This window comes from Convolutriloba macropyga, chromosome 6, assembly GCF_964194025.1.
Source record: "Convolutriloba macropyga chromosome 6, txConMacr16.3, whole genome shotgun sequence".
Taxonomy (NCBI): Eukaryota; Metazoa; Xenacoelomorpha; order Acoela; family Convolutidae; genus Convolutriloba; species Convolutriloba macropyga.
In genome coordinates, this window is record NC_134473.1 from 66,989,941 (window position 1) to 67,002,149 (window position 12,209).

The 12,209-nt window shown below is 33.9% G+C and overlaps 1 protein-coding gene across 1 annotated transcript in view; it reads left to right on the forward strand.

Annotated features, from left to right (window-relative positions):
* LOC142341385 (uncharacterized) overlaps window positions 1-12,209 on the forward strand; it is a 28,855-nt gene that overhangs the window by 14,192 nt on the left and 2,454 nt on the right. The window contains exons 3-4 of the mRNA XM_075392313.1: window positions 4,544-4,656; window positions 11,011-11,138. Coding sequence (XP_075248428.1) covers window positions 4,544-4,656; window positions 11,011-11,138 — 241 coding nt within the window. The remainder of the gene's footprint in view (window positions 1-4,543; window positions 4,657-11,010; window positions 11,139-12,209) is intronic.

Sequence of the window (12,209 nt, forward strand, 5' to 3'; positions counted from 1 at the left end):
AGCGTCGCGCGCTCCGCCGTTTTACGTACGTCAACCGGTTCACTCGTGCGCCCGCTAGTAAAACTTGTACCAGTTTTCGCAACATCTTCTTCCGGGCCGGAGGATGTTACGCAGTAAATGAACGAATTTCATCCAATCAGAATCGAGTATTTCTAAACTTTAAAATAAGATTTAAATACGTTCTAATATACGTAGAAACTTACGAAAAAATTCAATTAACCTAATTTTAAGTAAAAATAACCACGATATGTACCGATTGAGTTGGTTTTTGGCTTAACATTTTTAGGTTTTCTAGACAATTGCCGATTGAATACGAACTGATTTTACGTCAATAACATCAGACAAAAAACCAGTAAAAGAGCATCGAAAAAACCTTGCCGTCTAAGTTTCCACTTGTGGCTTTGTACGTTTTACAGCTAATACGTTACTTGATCAATGTTATCGTTAATACTTACACGTCGTTGCTTATATGTTGTTGCTATAATGCTTATATACTGAAATGAATTGACTTCCGAAAGAGTGTTTTGCACCTTTACAGAACTTGCTGGTCTGCATGGGTTTAGCACTAGATGGTTTGGCAAATACAATTAGATTGCAAAAGCACCATTGTATTCTGATTTATTCAGTATCTTCATTGATAACCTTCTAATGTCTTCTTTTTTTGTTGATACAAAGTTATAACTTCTAAGACCCGAAACTTAATTAACTTTTAAATTTAAAACCAAATATTGAGCTGGAAGTGTTTTGTGGGTTTGCTTCTGGTTTACGCCACACCATTTCACCTGCATGAGAATTTTGTCGTACTCTTTAACAGCTTTTAGCTGCAGTTTTTTCTCCGACTGACTGCGACATTGATTCTGTCAGAACATGAATCAACCCCACACTATGTTTAGATATTTGCAGCCATTTTCACTTCTTCTTTGGATCTTAAACGAAAAATATTATTTTTTCTCTTGCCTCTCATGGGTCAACTGATTATCAATCATATTTCCTTCTGAAAAGCAGAAGATTTACTGCTTTTTCCTATCCGGAATTTCAGTTGCTTTAGTAGTTCGTAAGCTTTAAAATGATGCCAAATTCTTTGAAATGGTACGCATTTTTTAAATGAATTTGTTGCAGTCATAGTTTGTACTTCAAAGGGAAAATGACGGGTTTAAAATGCCTCAAGCGAATTTTCCTTTGAATGTAGAACCATCATCTTTGAAAAATTTTTTGCTGATGTCAGATCTGTATAAGCCATCTATAATAATGAGAAAATTAATTGTAATATAGCCGTTAAAGGGCGAAAGTATAACTCCAAAAGTTGGTGGGATAAAATGTTCTTTGGGTAAGAGATTTTCCTGCGAATTATAGTTTTGGAGATATTTGCATCTAATGATAAATATCTCCAAAATGACCTATACATAACAAAAATGATTCATGTTTGCAGGCGTTATCTGGATAATAATATGCAAATAAAACAGATGGGTTTCTCGCGATAGACTTTTTTTTTGGCTCCACGCAAACTTCTAACATTGGCGGCCTCTATTCATTCGTGAGGACTTCCTAGTTGATTGATAGCTCTGGAGCCAGTTTTCAACAGGCTCTAGACTCTTTTTCCAGCTTAAATACATGCTACTTGAATTGCTCCTTCAGAAACCTCAAATAGTGTCTGCAATTTTTAACGTCATTTTCCTCGACCAATCGAATTTACATTTCCGCTTTTACCGATTGTTCGTAGCGGCCAGATACTGATTTGTCAATATGTCCCCAGATGAGAATTAGGTAAACTTGTGCTTTTGAAAGAGTTTTCAATTAAAAATGAAGTCTTCCGCGCATGGCAAAGAAGGTAAACAAACGTTTTTGCCATAACGTCCACTGCGTGAGTACCCTCTTCTTTTGGGCCTTCTGATTGTAGCAATCAATTGGGCTTTTTTGTACACCTGTTAACACCGCACGCCTTGTATTTGAATATTTTGGCTATATTTATGTGCTCTTCCCAAATATCGATAAAATAATTGTTGTTTCTTCACTGCTGAATACTAATCAGTGACGTCCGCTTTATTGAAAGATAGGCGTTTCTAAATTCGATGTGTGCGATGAATAGATTACTCCAGACCTCGTCTTTATCATTGACATAGAATTGTCAACGATATTCCTTTAGAAGTTTTGAAATGTTATCAACTGCAATGTACAATGTTGAACTTTATTGGAGATCACCAGGTTGTTTGTGATCTGTGAGCGGGCTCACGAAGTTAGATATTATGGCAGAAAATTGAATCCAATTCTAGCCATGAGGCTATACTTGATGTGATTTGCAAAGAGCTCACTAACAGCGGCTTCTTTCAATCGCTCTCGGTCGAGTTCCAAATTTTTAGTTTTTTATTCAATTTTGAATTCCTTCATTCAGTCTCTTACCGTTTGCTTTGCAGAAGATTTTTCCAAAACAATTTCTGTGACCTTAATGGTTGCTTGGACTTTTCGAATAACAGTTTTTACAGTCAAATGGCTTGTGGCATCATAATTTGTTACCTTTTCTATTCGAAAAACAATATTTTTATCTGTCAGCTTTATATTATTTCACCAGCAGTTCCATTTCAGAGTCTGAAGACCTGATTGACTTTGTTGATGAGCCAATACTATTTGTCCACTGACATATTGTAACCAATAGCTGTCTAAGTTGTACAATAGTAATTGTTATCCTGTCTGATGATGGCGGAAAGGGTTCACCCCCTTCGTCGATCAAGGGGTTCTTAAAATTGGGCGTCAAACTCTTATATTTGTTGAAAGATTGTTTTCACTTCTCTAGGGATTTTATAGTTTTTATTTTTTTCTCATGTTTCTCGGAGTTTTACTCAAAACTGCTCTCTGCAGGTCCTAATCTGATTTTCCCAATTTGCTGCGACTCCTTGATCGAGCAGCAGCCCAAATCGTTAGAGATAGTTTCTTGTCTGACACGTTTGGTTTGTAATTTCTTTCCTTCCCTTTTAGCTTTTTCTTGTTCCTAGTTTTGAGTTTTGTTGATATTCTGAGCTAGTTTTGTTTATTGGGCAGGAGTTTGTATTCAACTGTCTGGGTGGGTGGAAGAAGGGGAACGGCGGCGCTTCCATTTCTGACGAGTAAAGTTTTACATTACCCTGTTTCTTTTTGCAGTCTATAATTTTCCGGATATTGCGTTTTTGCTCTTCAATTTTGTAACTTAACATCCATTGTGTTTTTGATCGTCGCAATAAAAATTCGGTTTTTAACTGTTTGTTAGGCCTAATTTTTAGATATTAAATTGGATTGGGTTTTTTTACGGATCTGACATCCGACAATATGAGATGTTTTTCTGTATACCAGTTTAATCCGATGGGAGCCAAAATTAAAAAAATAGGTATTTTTCTAGGAACTATTATTGCTAATGCTTCAAAAACCTGAATTGAAGTTACTTTTTATGTTTTTACTCGCGACTAGAAAAAATGGAAGCTGGGACAGTTACAATTCTTTTCTCTAAAGGATTTAAAGTGTGCGAGACTGTAACAGTTTGTTTACTGCTCAATTCAATTTATTTTTGCAATGATTTTCCTCAGTTATAGAAAGAAAGCCGTTGCTTCGCCACTTGTTTTGTGTTGCATGTGTAGCAGTTTTATTCCTTTTTAATACGCTTCATGTGATTATGGCGGTAACTTGAAGTAAAACAAATGACTGATACTTTGACGTAAATAGTTCCTCTGACAGGATAAATTGTTGAATGAAGAAATTTGTTGTATCGAGAGCCAGTGTTGTATTAGAAATTTACTTAGAAACTATTTTAGTTTTTTTCTTTTAGTTCAAGATTTTCTCCTAAGCGAACTCAGTTCCAATCAAGCCTCGTCACTCGGTAGCTTCACAGCAGGCTTCTTGTGAACTCCATCTTTAGCTGAAATTTGCTATTCAAATTGCTCCGTGAGAACGCTCAAATAGTGTCTGTATCTAGACGAGATTGTAATTTCTCGTTTGTCAGGCGCCTGTAGAAGTCCTCCAACTTTCAACAAGTTTTCGAATTCTTCCGCTAAATTGCTCACAAGTTGAATTTTTAAGTTCGTGATAGCCCACTTGTTATGACAACTTTGCTCTTAACATGATAATTTCATCAATTTTCCAAAAATAGGTTCTGTAATTTAAAAAATGGTGATCAATAACAACGTCACTAGCTTCCAATAACTAACGGACTTGATTGATTCTTGCATTGGTTATTATATAACAGAACTAAAAGAGGAGCTATCTATTAATACTGAACTAAAGATTACATCAAAATAGACAGCTCAGCTTGTAGTTCTGTTGTAGTAACCAATTCCAAAATCAATCAGGTCCATTAATTTTTCGGAGTTAGTGACGTTATTTTTGATGTTGGCGTTTTGATTCGAAAAATAATACAATTTTTCAAATAATTATATGCATATAATTATTTGAAAAATCATATTATTTTTCGCATGAGATTTACGTCATATAAATTTGATGCAAGTACTCAACATTGTTTTTGAATCATGAGTTTGCATGTTTGGGTGAAATCAAATTTTCTATTGTGACATGATTAGTTTAGGGGAACACAACTACACTCTACCGATTACGAAGGACCACAGAATAATCTGCACGGGAGACATTGCCAAGCAGGAGGGTCGTATCTGGAGTCCCTACTACTTATATGACAACCAAGTTAGCTAAGTTAAAACCAAACTTCATTTAAATGATTCACCGGAAATGAAATGTTTTAGCCCGCAGTCTGCAAGAAAAAGAAAAACCACAAGGGTCGAGAAATTTTCTAAAAATTATGTAAAAAATAATAATATTGATTAATAGCCGCGAAGCGATAGCGGCTACTATTGGGGACATCGTGGTTTTTTACAATTCAAAGAACTTGAATTGTATTGGGGCGCTGTCTTTTTTACGACTCGAAGAGGAGTATTGGAGAAGTCCTTCTTACGACTCGAAGAGGAGTATTGGGGAAGTTCTTTTTTTAATCAGTTTTATTGGAGTGATTTTTGAAGCGGGAAAGGAAACGCGTGAAAAAATTTGGAGTGATTTTGTTCCTGATCAAAAGTGAAGAGCGGAGCGAAAAGAGAGTGGTTTTTGTTCTCTGTTTTTGAGAGAGCGAGAAATTGATACGTGAAAAATTTTTCTCTAAGCGAGCGAAATTTTTTCTTCCCGTGCGGCTTTTAAAAGCAGTTTTTTGCAACTTTTGATGGTTATGAGGTTTGATTATGATATTGTATTAGTTTTAGGCTTGTTGTGATAGGAATTGAAGGTTTCAAGTAGGTAATTTGAGGTTAATGCTAATTTCGAGGTTTTTGATCAGTTTTGCTATTTTTATATGAAATTTAATAATTTGTTGCCTAATTTTTTTGTTTTACTGCTTAAAATGGGATTTGAATAATTACTTATGGAATTTTCAGATATCTATTGATTAGAGTTTTGTTGGTGAAAAACATTTTTTTTTCGAAGGAAAAATGACAGAAAAGAGGAGAAACTTTAAACAATTTTTCTTATTTTTTTTGCAGTTTTTCTTTTTTTTAAAATCTAAGACAAGTTTTTTTGCCTATTATGACTTGCCCAATGCTTTGCGAGATTTTCATTGCTCTAGTTACAAAGGAACTTTATTTGGCTTTATGTTTCTATGTACTATTATAAAAACTATTTTTCCTTACTTCTTTTTGTCATTTGTGGAGGTTTAGGCTTCACAATGGTTGTTCTAGTTGTTTAGTCATAAGTATGGGCAATTTTTTCCTTCGAGTTGTTTCCGGAATTTTTTTGAAGATCTGTTCACACATTTTGATGATTTTTGAAGTCAAATTGGAATAGTGATTTGGTCACGCCGAAACAGGAAGTGGAGCTAAAAAGCGAGTGATTTTGCGGCGTGAATTTTTTTTGCTCTTATTTTAAAGCAGAGTGAGAAAACAGAGTTTGAATGAAAATTTGTTTTCTTGCTAGTGGTTTTTTTACCTGATTGTTTTCTGAAATCGTTTTCTCAATCCATTCATAGTTCATTCTTGGCGTAGTTTTTTGTTTGAACTTAATTTCAATTTTTCGTGTTTTTTGTTCACATACGGCAGATTTGACATCGATTTTGTTTTTCAATTTTTTTATCTAATTTTTTGGAAATGGTTTTCTTAATACACTTGTAGTCCATTTTAAGCCTAGTTTATCGTTTAGTCAATGAAAGTTCATTGAATTGTACGTCAGGACTTGTCCTGCTATTTTTTAAAATCTTCTTTAATCAATTTTATTGTAGTGAATATCGAAGCGGGAAATGAAACACGTGAAAAAATTTGGAGTGATTTTGTTGCTGAACGATATGAAGTGTGGAGCAAAAAGAGAGTGGTTTTCTGTTCATATCACTGTTTTCTAGAGAGCGAGAAATTGAGGTAAGAAAAAAAATTCTGTAAGCGAGTGAAATTTTTTGTTAACGTTTGGAATTTTAGAGCAGTTTTTTCTCATTTTTTTGGTAAAGAGGTTTGGCTCTGATTTTAGGCTGATTTTGGTAGTGGTTTGAATGTTTTTTTGTAAAATCATATGAATTTTGTGCTTATTCGGAGGTTTTTCATTTATTTTCTGATTTCGGGCTGATTTTTGCGTTTTTCGACGATTGTTTTGTTTTACTGGCTCAAATGGGTTTTGAAAAGACCCCTTCTACTTGAGCAAGTTTTAGATAACAATCAGGTACCTTTTTGTGGATATGAATATTTTTTACGTTGAGAAATATGACAAAAAATGGCGAAAATCGGACCTATTTTTCTTAATTTTCTGCTGATTCTCGTTTTTTAGACAATTTTCTTAGCCTATTGTTACTTGCTTTTTGTTTGCAAGCTTATGAATACTCTATTGGCTGAAGGGAATTTTTCTTTCGATTGATATGCTTTCGTAATATTAAAAATGTTATTAACTTTTTTTCCAGGTTTTCAGTGCAAATCGTTTTCAAGAGCTTTTTTCATAAAATTTTGAAAGTATTTCAAAAATATCAAATAAGTAAATTTAGAAAGTAATAGTTGTTTCGATGAAGTAATTTTTGGTAGAGATAGTTATTTTAGGATCTCAAATTATGACAAAATTTGATCGGATTTTTTGATTAAATTTTGACAGATTTGGTTTTATTATTTTTTCTTTTTTGTTTTATTGTTTTGTTTCAAGATAATCATAACTTAGTGGAGGCATGTTTTGTCTGACGAGTATTTGAATGGCCTTTAAAGGGATTTTCACTTCAAGTCGTTTCCGGAATTCATCCGATTATGTTTTTTTAATCAATTTTATTGAATTTAATTTTGAAGCGGGAAATGAAAAATTTTGAAAAAATTTGGATTGATTTTGTTGCTGAACAAAATGAAGAGTGCTGCGAAAAAAGGGTGGTTTTTTGTTCATATCACTGTTTTCAAGAGAGCGAGAAATTGAGGTGTGAACAAACATTCTGAAAGCGAGCGAAATGTTTTGTTCACGTGCGGCATTTTAAAGCAGTTTTTCTAATTTTTTTTGGTTAGAGGTTTGCTTATAATTTGCTTTCAAATTTAGGCTAGATTTGGTATTGGTTTGAAAGTTTCTGGAAATTCATATGATTTTTTTGCTAATTTTGATGTTTATCATGTGCTTTGCTGATTTTTGGGCTAATTTTACCATTTTTTTTACAATTGTTTTCTTTAACTGCCTTAAATGGGTATTGAAGATACCCCTATTACTTGAGAATTTTTTAGCTAACACGTGGTTACAGTTTTGTGGATATGGAGCATTTTTTTGAGGAGAAAAGACGAAAAATGTCAAAAATTGAAACTAGTTTTCTTAATTTTTGCAAATTTTTGGTTTCTTTCTTTTCTCTTGACAAGTTTATGAGCCTATTTGGACTTGCCTAATGTTTTGCGAGCATCTGGGTACTCTATTGGATAAAAAGAATTGTCCTTTAGATTTACGTGTTTTATAATAAAAAAATATATTAACTTTTTCCAGTTTTTTAATCAAAGTTGTTTGTAAGAGCTTAATTTTTTTCATGATTTGGCTTCAAGTGTTTTTAAAAATCTCATAAGTGGTTATAGTGGTTACTAGATAAATCGACGAAACAATTATGGCAGAGATAGTTTTCTAGGGTTTCAAGTTTTGTCAGAATTTGATCAGATTGTTTATCATATTTTAATAGATTTGATTTTTTTCTATTTGTTTTATTTTTTTTATATCAAGATAATCGTAAATTATTGGTGGCACGTTTTGTCTGACGATTAGTTGGATGGCATTTAAAGGGATTTCCACTTCGATTCCTTTTCCAGAATTCTTCCGGCTATGTTTTTTTAAAGATCTGTTCCAAGATTTTCATGTTTTTTGAAGTCAAATTGGAGTAGGGATTTTTGTCACGCCGAAACAGGAAGTGGAGCCAAAACGCGAGTGGTTTTGCGGCGTGAAGTTTTTTTTGCTCTAATTGTAAAATAGAGTAGGACGACGGTGTTTGATCGAAAATTCGCTTTCTCGCTAGTGGTTTTTTGTTCACATGCGGCAATTTCACTTTAATTTTTACATTTTTTTTCAAATTTTTGGACCGGATTTTTATCTAAATGTTTTTCCCAATTCAATCACATTTCATTCTAGGCCTATTATTCTGTTTGAACCAAATTTGCTTTTCTCCCTCGTGGTTTTTTGTTCACATGCGGTATTTTGACATTGATTTTCTTGTTTTGTTTTAAGTTTTTTTGATCTGATTTTTTTAAATGGTTTTCCCAATTCACTCATAGTCCGTTCTAGGTCTATTGTTTTGTCTAGTCAATGAAAACTCTTTGAATTGTACGTCAGGACTTGTCCGGCTATATTTTTTCACTTCGTCGTCTCCATCGATGATTCCTACGACCTGACTTCTTGGAATTGACTTTTTCAATGACTTCAGTGACTTCTACTGCTTTGCTGTTAAAGTTTGAGTGAGCGACGTCATTTCTGTTTTTAGGGTAGTTGCGTGACTTAACTCACACAAAAAAAATTTGAACTCACTTATGGAACCTAAAATTTTATGAACTTTTACTAGTTGAAAATAAATAGTGTGCATCTAAGTAGTGCCAAATTCATATGCCCTAATTCTTGAGTATTAGAGTCTTGAGTCTTTGATTTCAAATATCAATTCTGAAAGAGCTCTTATTGGGGTTTTTTCCTTATAGACCATATTTGTCATAAAATTGACAGTCCGACTCTCACCCAAAAAGTCAAGTGGTCTATTGAGGGACTGGTGGTTGATCTGTCAATCTTATTTCTTCAGTTGTTTCAATTCATGGAAGGCCACAAGCGTCTATCGCGGCTATTTTTCGGCAAATTGCCGGCTATACTATATTATTTTCGGATAAGATAAAAATATATATGATTTTTTAAAAATTTTTGTATACAATTTTGTACTGTTTTTGTATACAATTTTTTACTGAACAAAGAGAAAAACAAAAGGCAGTGTTGCCTCGTCTTGTGGTGCCTGTTGCAGCCGAAAACTTAATGTTTTTTTACATTCGATATATTAATTAACATTCAATATTAAATCTGCTTAAATGCGCTAAACTTTCGAATATTTCAGCGCAAAAATGAAGTGTGCAGGAGTGTGCTGAAATGCGCTGAACTTGTGTAAGAATTAAGCTAATACCCACCAATTTTTCAAAAATTTAAGGTGATCGTCAAATTCTTCTTGCGTTGCGTGACTCAAACCCAGCTAAACTGTTTTGACTTTCCTCTTATGTTATTTGGTTTTATATTAATGAATCGTTGTGTAAGAAATGCGCTGAAAAGTTTTGAAACACTCTGAAATTATATAAGAAAGGCAGAGAAAATTCAGCTCGGTTCCTACATAATTTTATCCCATTTTAGCATTTTCAGCGCGTTTTTTTGCAAGAATTTTATTGATTAATATAAAATCAAATTAAGTTGAGAGAATAACGAAGTATAATAAAACCTGTATAATAAAACCTGTAAAATAAAACGCTGAAATCGGCTGAAAGTTTGAAAGAAATGCACTGAAAAGCAATGAATAGTTAAGACAGATGCACTGAAACTTTTTAAGACGGGCGCTGAAAAAAAGTTAAAAATTATGAAGGAAATGTGATGAAAATGCGCTGAACCTGTGTGAGAAATGTTTTGCGGTTGCAAAAAAGAAAAGTTTCAGCGCATTTTCAAAATTTCATCACATTTCAGCAGATTTATTGCATAATTTCACCGCAATGATTGCATTTTTGACATCTCGGCCCGGGCAGTTTTTTAAAAAACGAAAACAATATTAGTTTTTAAAAGTGTTTTCATCTCATTTCCGTTTGACTAGAATAAATAAGTACTTGCTGTTGCTTTATGACGTCCCAGGGTGACTACTATAGAAACTAAATTGACTGTTCATAAAAACTCATGCATGGCTTTTATGTATAGGTTACGTGACTCTGATAAGTCAATGAGAAAGTCTGGCATATTTCGAGAGTCGCGTTGTGTTTCGAGATGTAGATCAGATTTTCGATGTAACTTTCTTTAGTACAGTCACGTAGCTTTGCTTGAAATACGAAATTAGCTACTTTTGAAATCTGGCCCTATATATAGAAATTTTGGCATTATAGAATCTGGCACTATCGAAAATTGGTATTTTAAAGTTGCACGTAAGTTTTTCAAGGAATGTCACTACATAAAACGGGCGTATATGTAAAAATTAGGTGTTGCTGGAAATTAGTCCAATTGAAATAAACTACGATATGATTAGCCAAATATGGTCCGTTCTAGGGTTAGTAGGCATGGTCAACCCTAGTTAGTAACTTGAGAGCAAAAGTAACTTATAACTTAGCAAACTTATAAAAGGCAACTTATAAAAGGTAGCATCAAAAATCATCTTGATTTTATAAATCAATCAAAATAGTAAAAATGAAGATATAACGCTTATAGCTTTGCATTTTCGATTCTTATATATTTTTTCCGCCAAATGAGGATTTGATCGGTCGGCAGGTTGCTTATTCAAAACCAAAAAAGTCTCTCACTCATAACTGTCAATTTCTGATAATTTTTGCACCTCTTTATGAACTTTGATCTTTTGAGTTTTAGGTGAAGACAGATGACATTCAGAGACTTTACGGTGACGAAATTTGTAAAGTGGACAAGTCCTATTGCAGAGAACCGAAAGACCTCGAGGTCTTGAGGTCATATGACTCATTCATTGACAGCGGTAGAAGGTCCGTTAATTCACTCACTCAATCCTTGTCCCTTTTTTGTGGTCTCAAATGTTCTGCGTCATTTTGTTCAATCTTCTTGAAAAGAGACATCACTCGACAGGTTCCGACCTATTTGAATGTCTCTCAAGCGTTGATTGTACCAATGAACTGTGCTTTTTATACAGCGTTTGGAATTTCAAATCTAATCTGATCTAAATATTTGTTATTGACTCTCCAACAAAATCTCAGGTCAAGGTTTTAAAGATTTTGACCACTAAAACGTAAGAATTGTCGTGAATATGGCCGGTTTTTTTGCGAGAAATACGTTGAAAAATGCGCTAGTAATTGACTGCAACTCACCGTCATTCTCGCAATAGCCCACCGCAATTCTTACAAATATACGCTTCTTAAATAATTCTGTGGCAATCGCTATGCACTACAGCCCTGCTACTATACTTGTCGATTGGTTTGTGTCTTACAAACTTAAACTAACATAGATTTTTTGCCTTTACATTTCAATGAAGTTTAAAGGATTTTAGCGTACATTAGAAATTCTTACAAAATTTTTGGAGAAAAATTTACTCTTGGAGAAGTTTTTGCAATAATTGCAGAATGCCATTTTGCAGAAGTTTTGCGGACTCCAACCCGTGCACTCCAACTCATTACACGATTAACCACCCTTCGCACCCTCGAACTCCAATGAAAAGAAGAACTCCACTCACCCTTTATCAGTTAAGCCCCCCCCCCCCCCCCCCCCCCCACAAAAAAACTTTTCCACAACTATCCGCAATTAACTGCTGTGACACATTTTAATTGTACAACAAGAAAGTCAGATGTTCCAGTATTCATAAACCATTGTATATATATATATATATATATATATATATATATATATATATATATATATATATATATAGCTCAAATCAGCTCACTAGTCTCAAAGTATGCGATTCAGGGGAACGTATACTCGTGGTGTAAAGGACGGCTCTTAGAGGTTGATCCCCTCCCCCAAAAAAACACCCCCACCACCACCACAGGAAGTTTGGACGGATTTTTTAAGAGGCCAGCATATGTCGAATCAATTTCGCAATT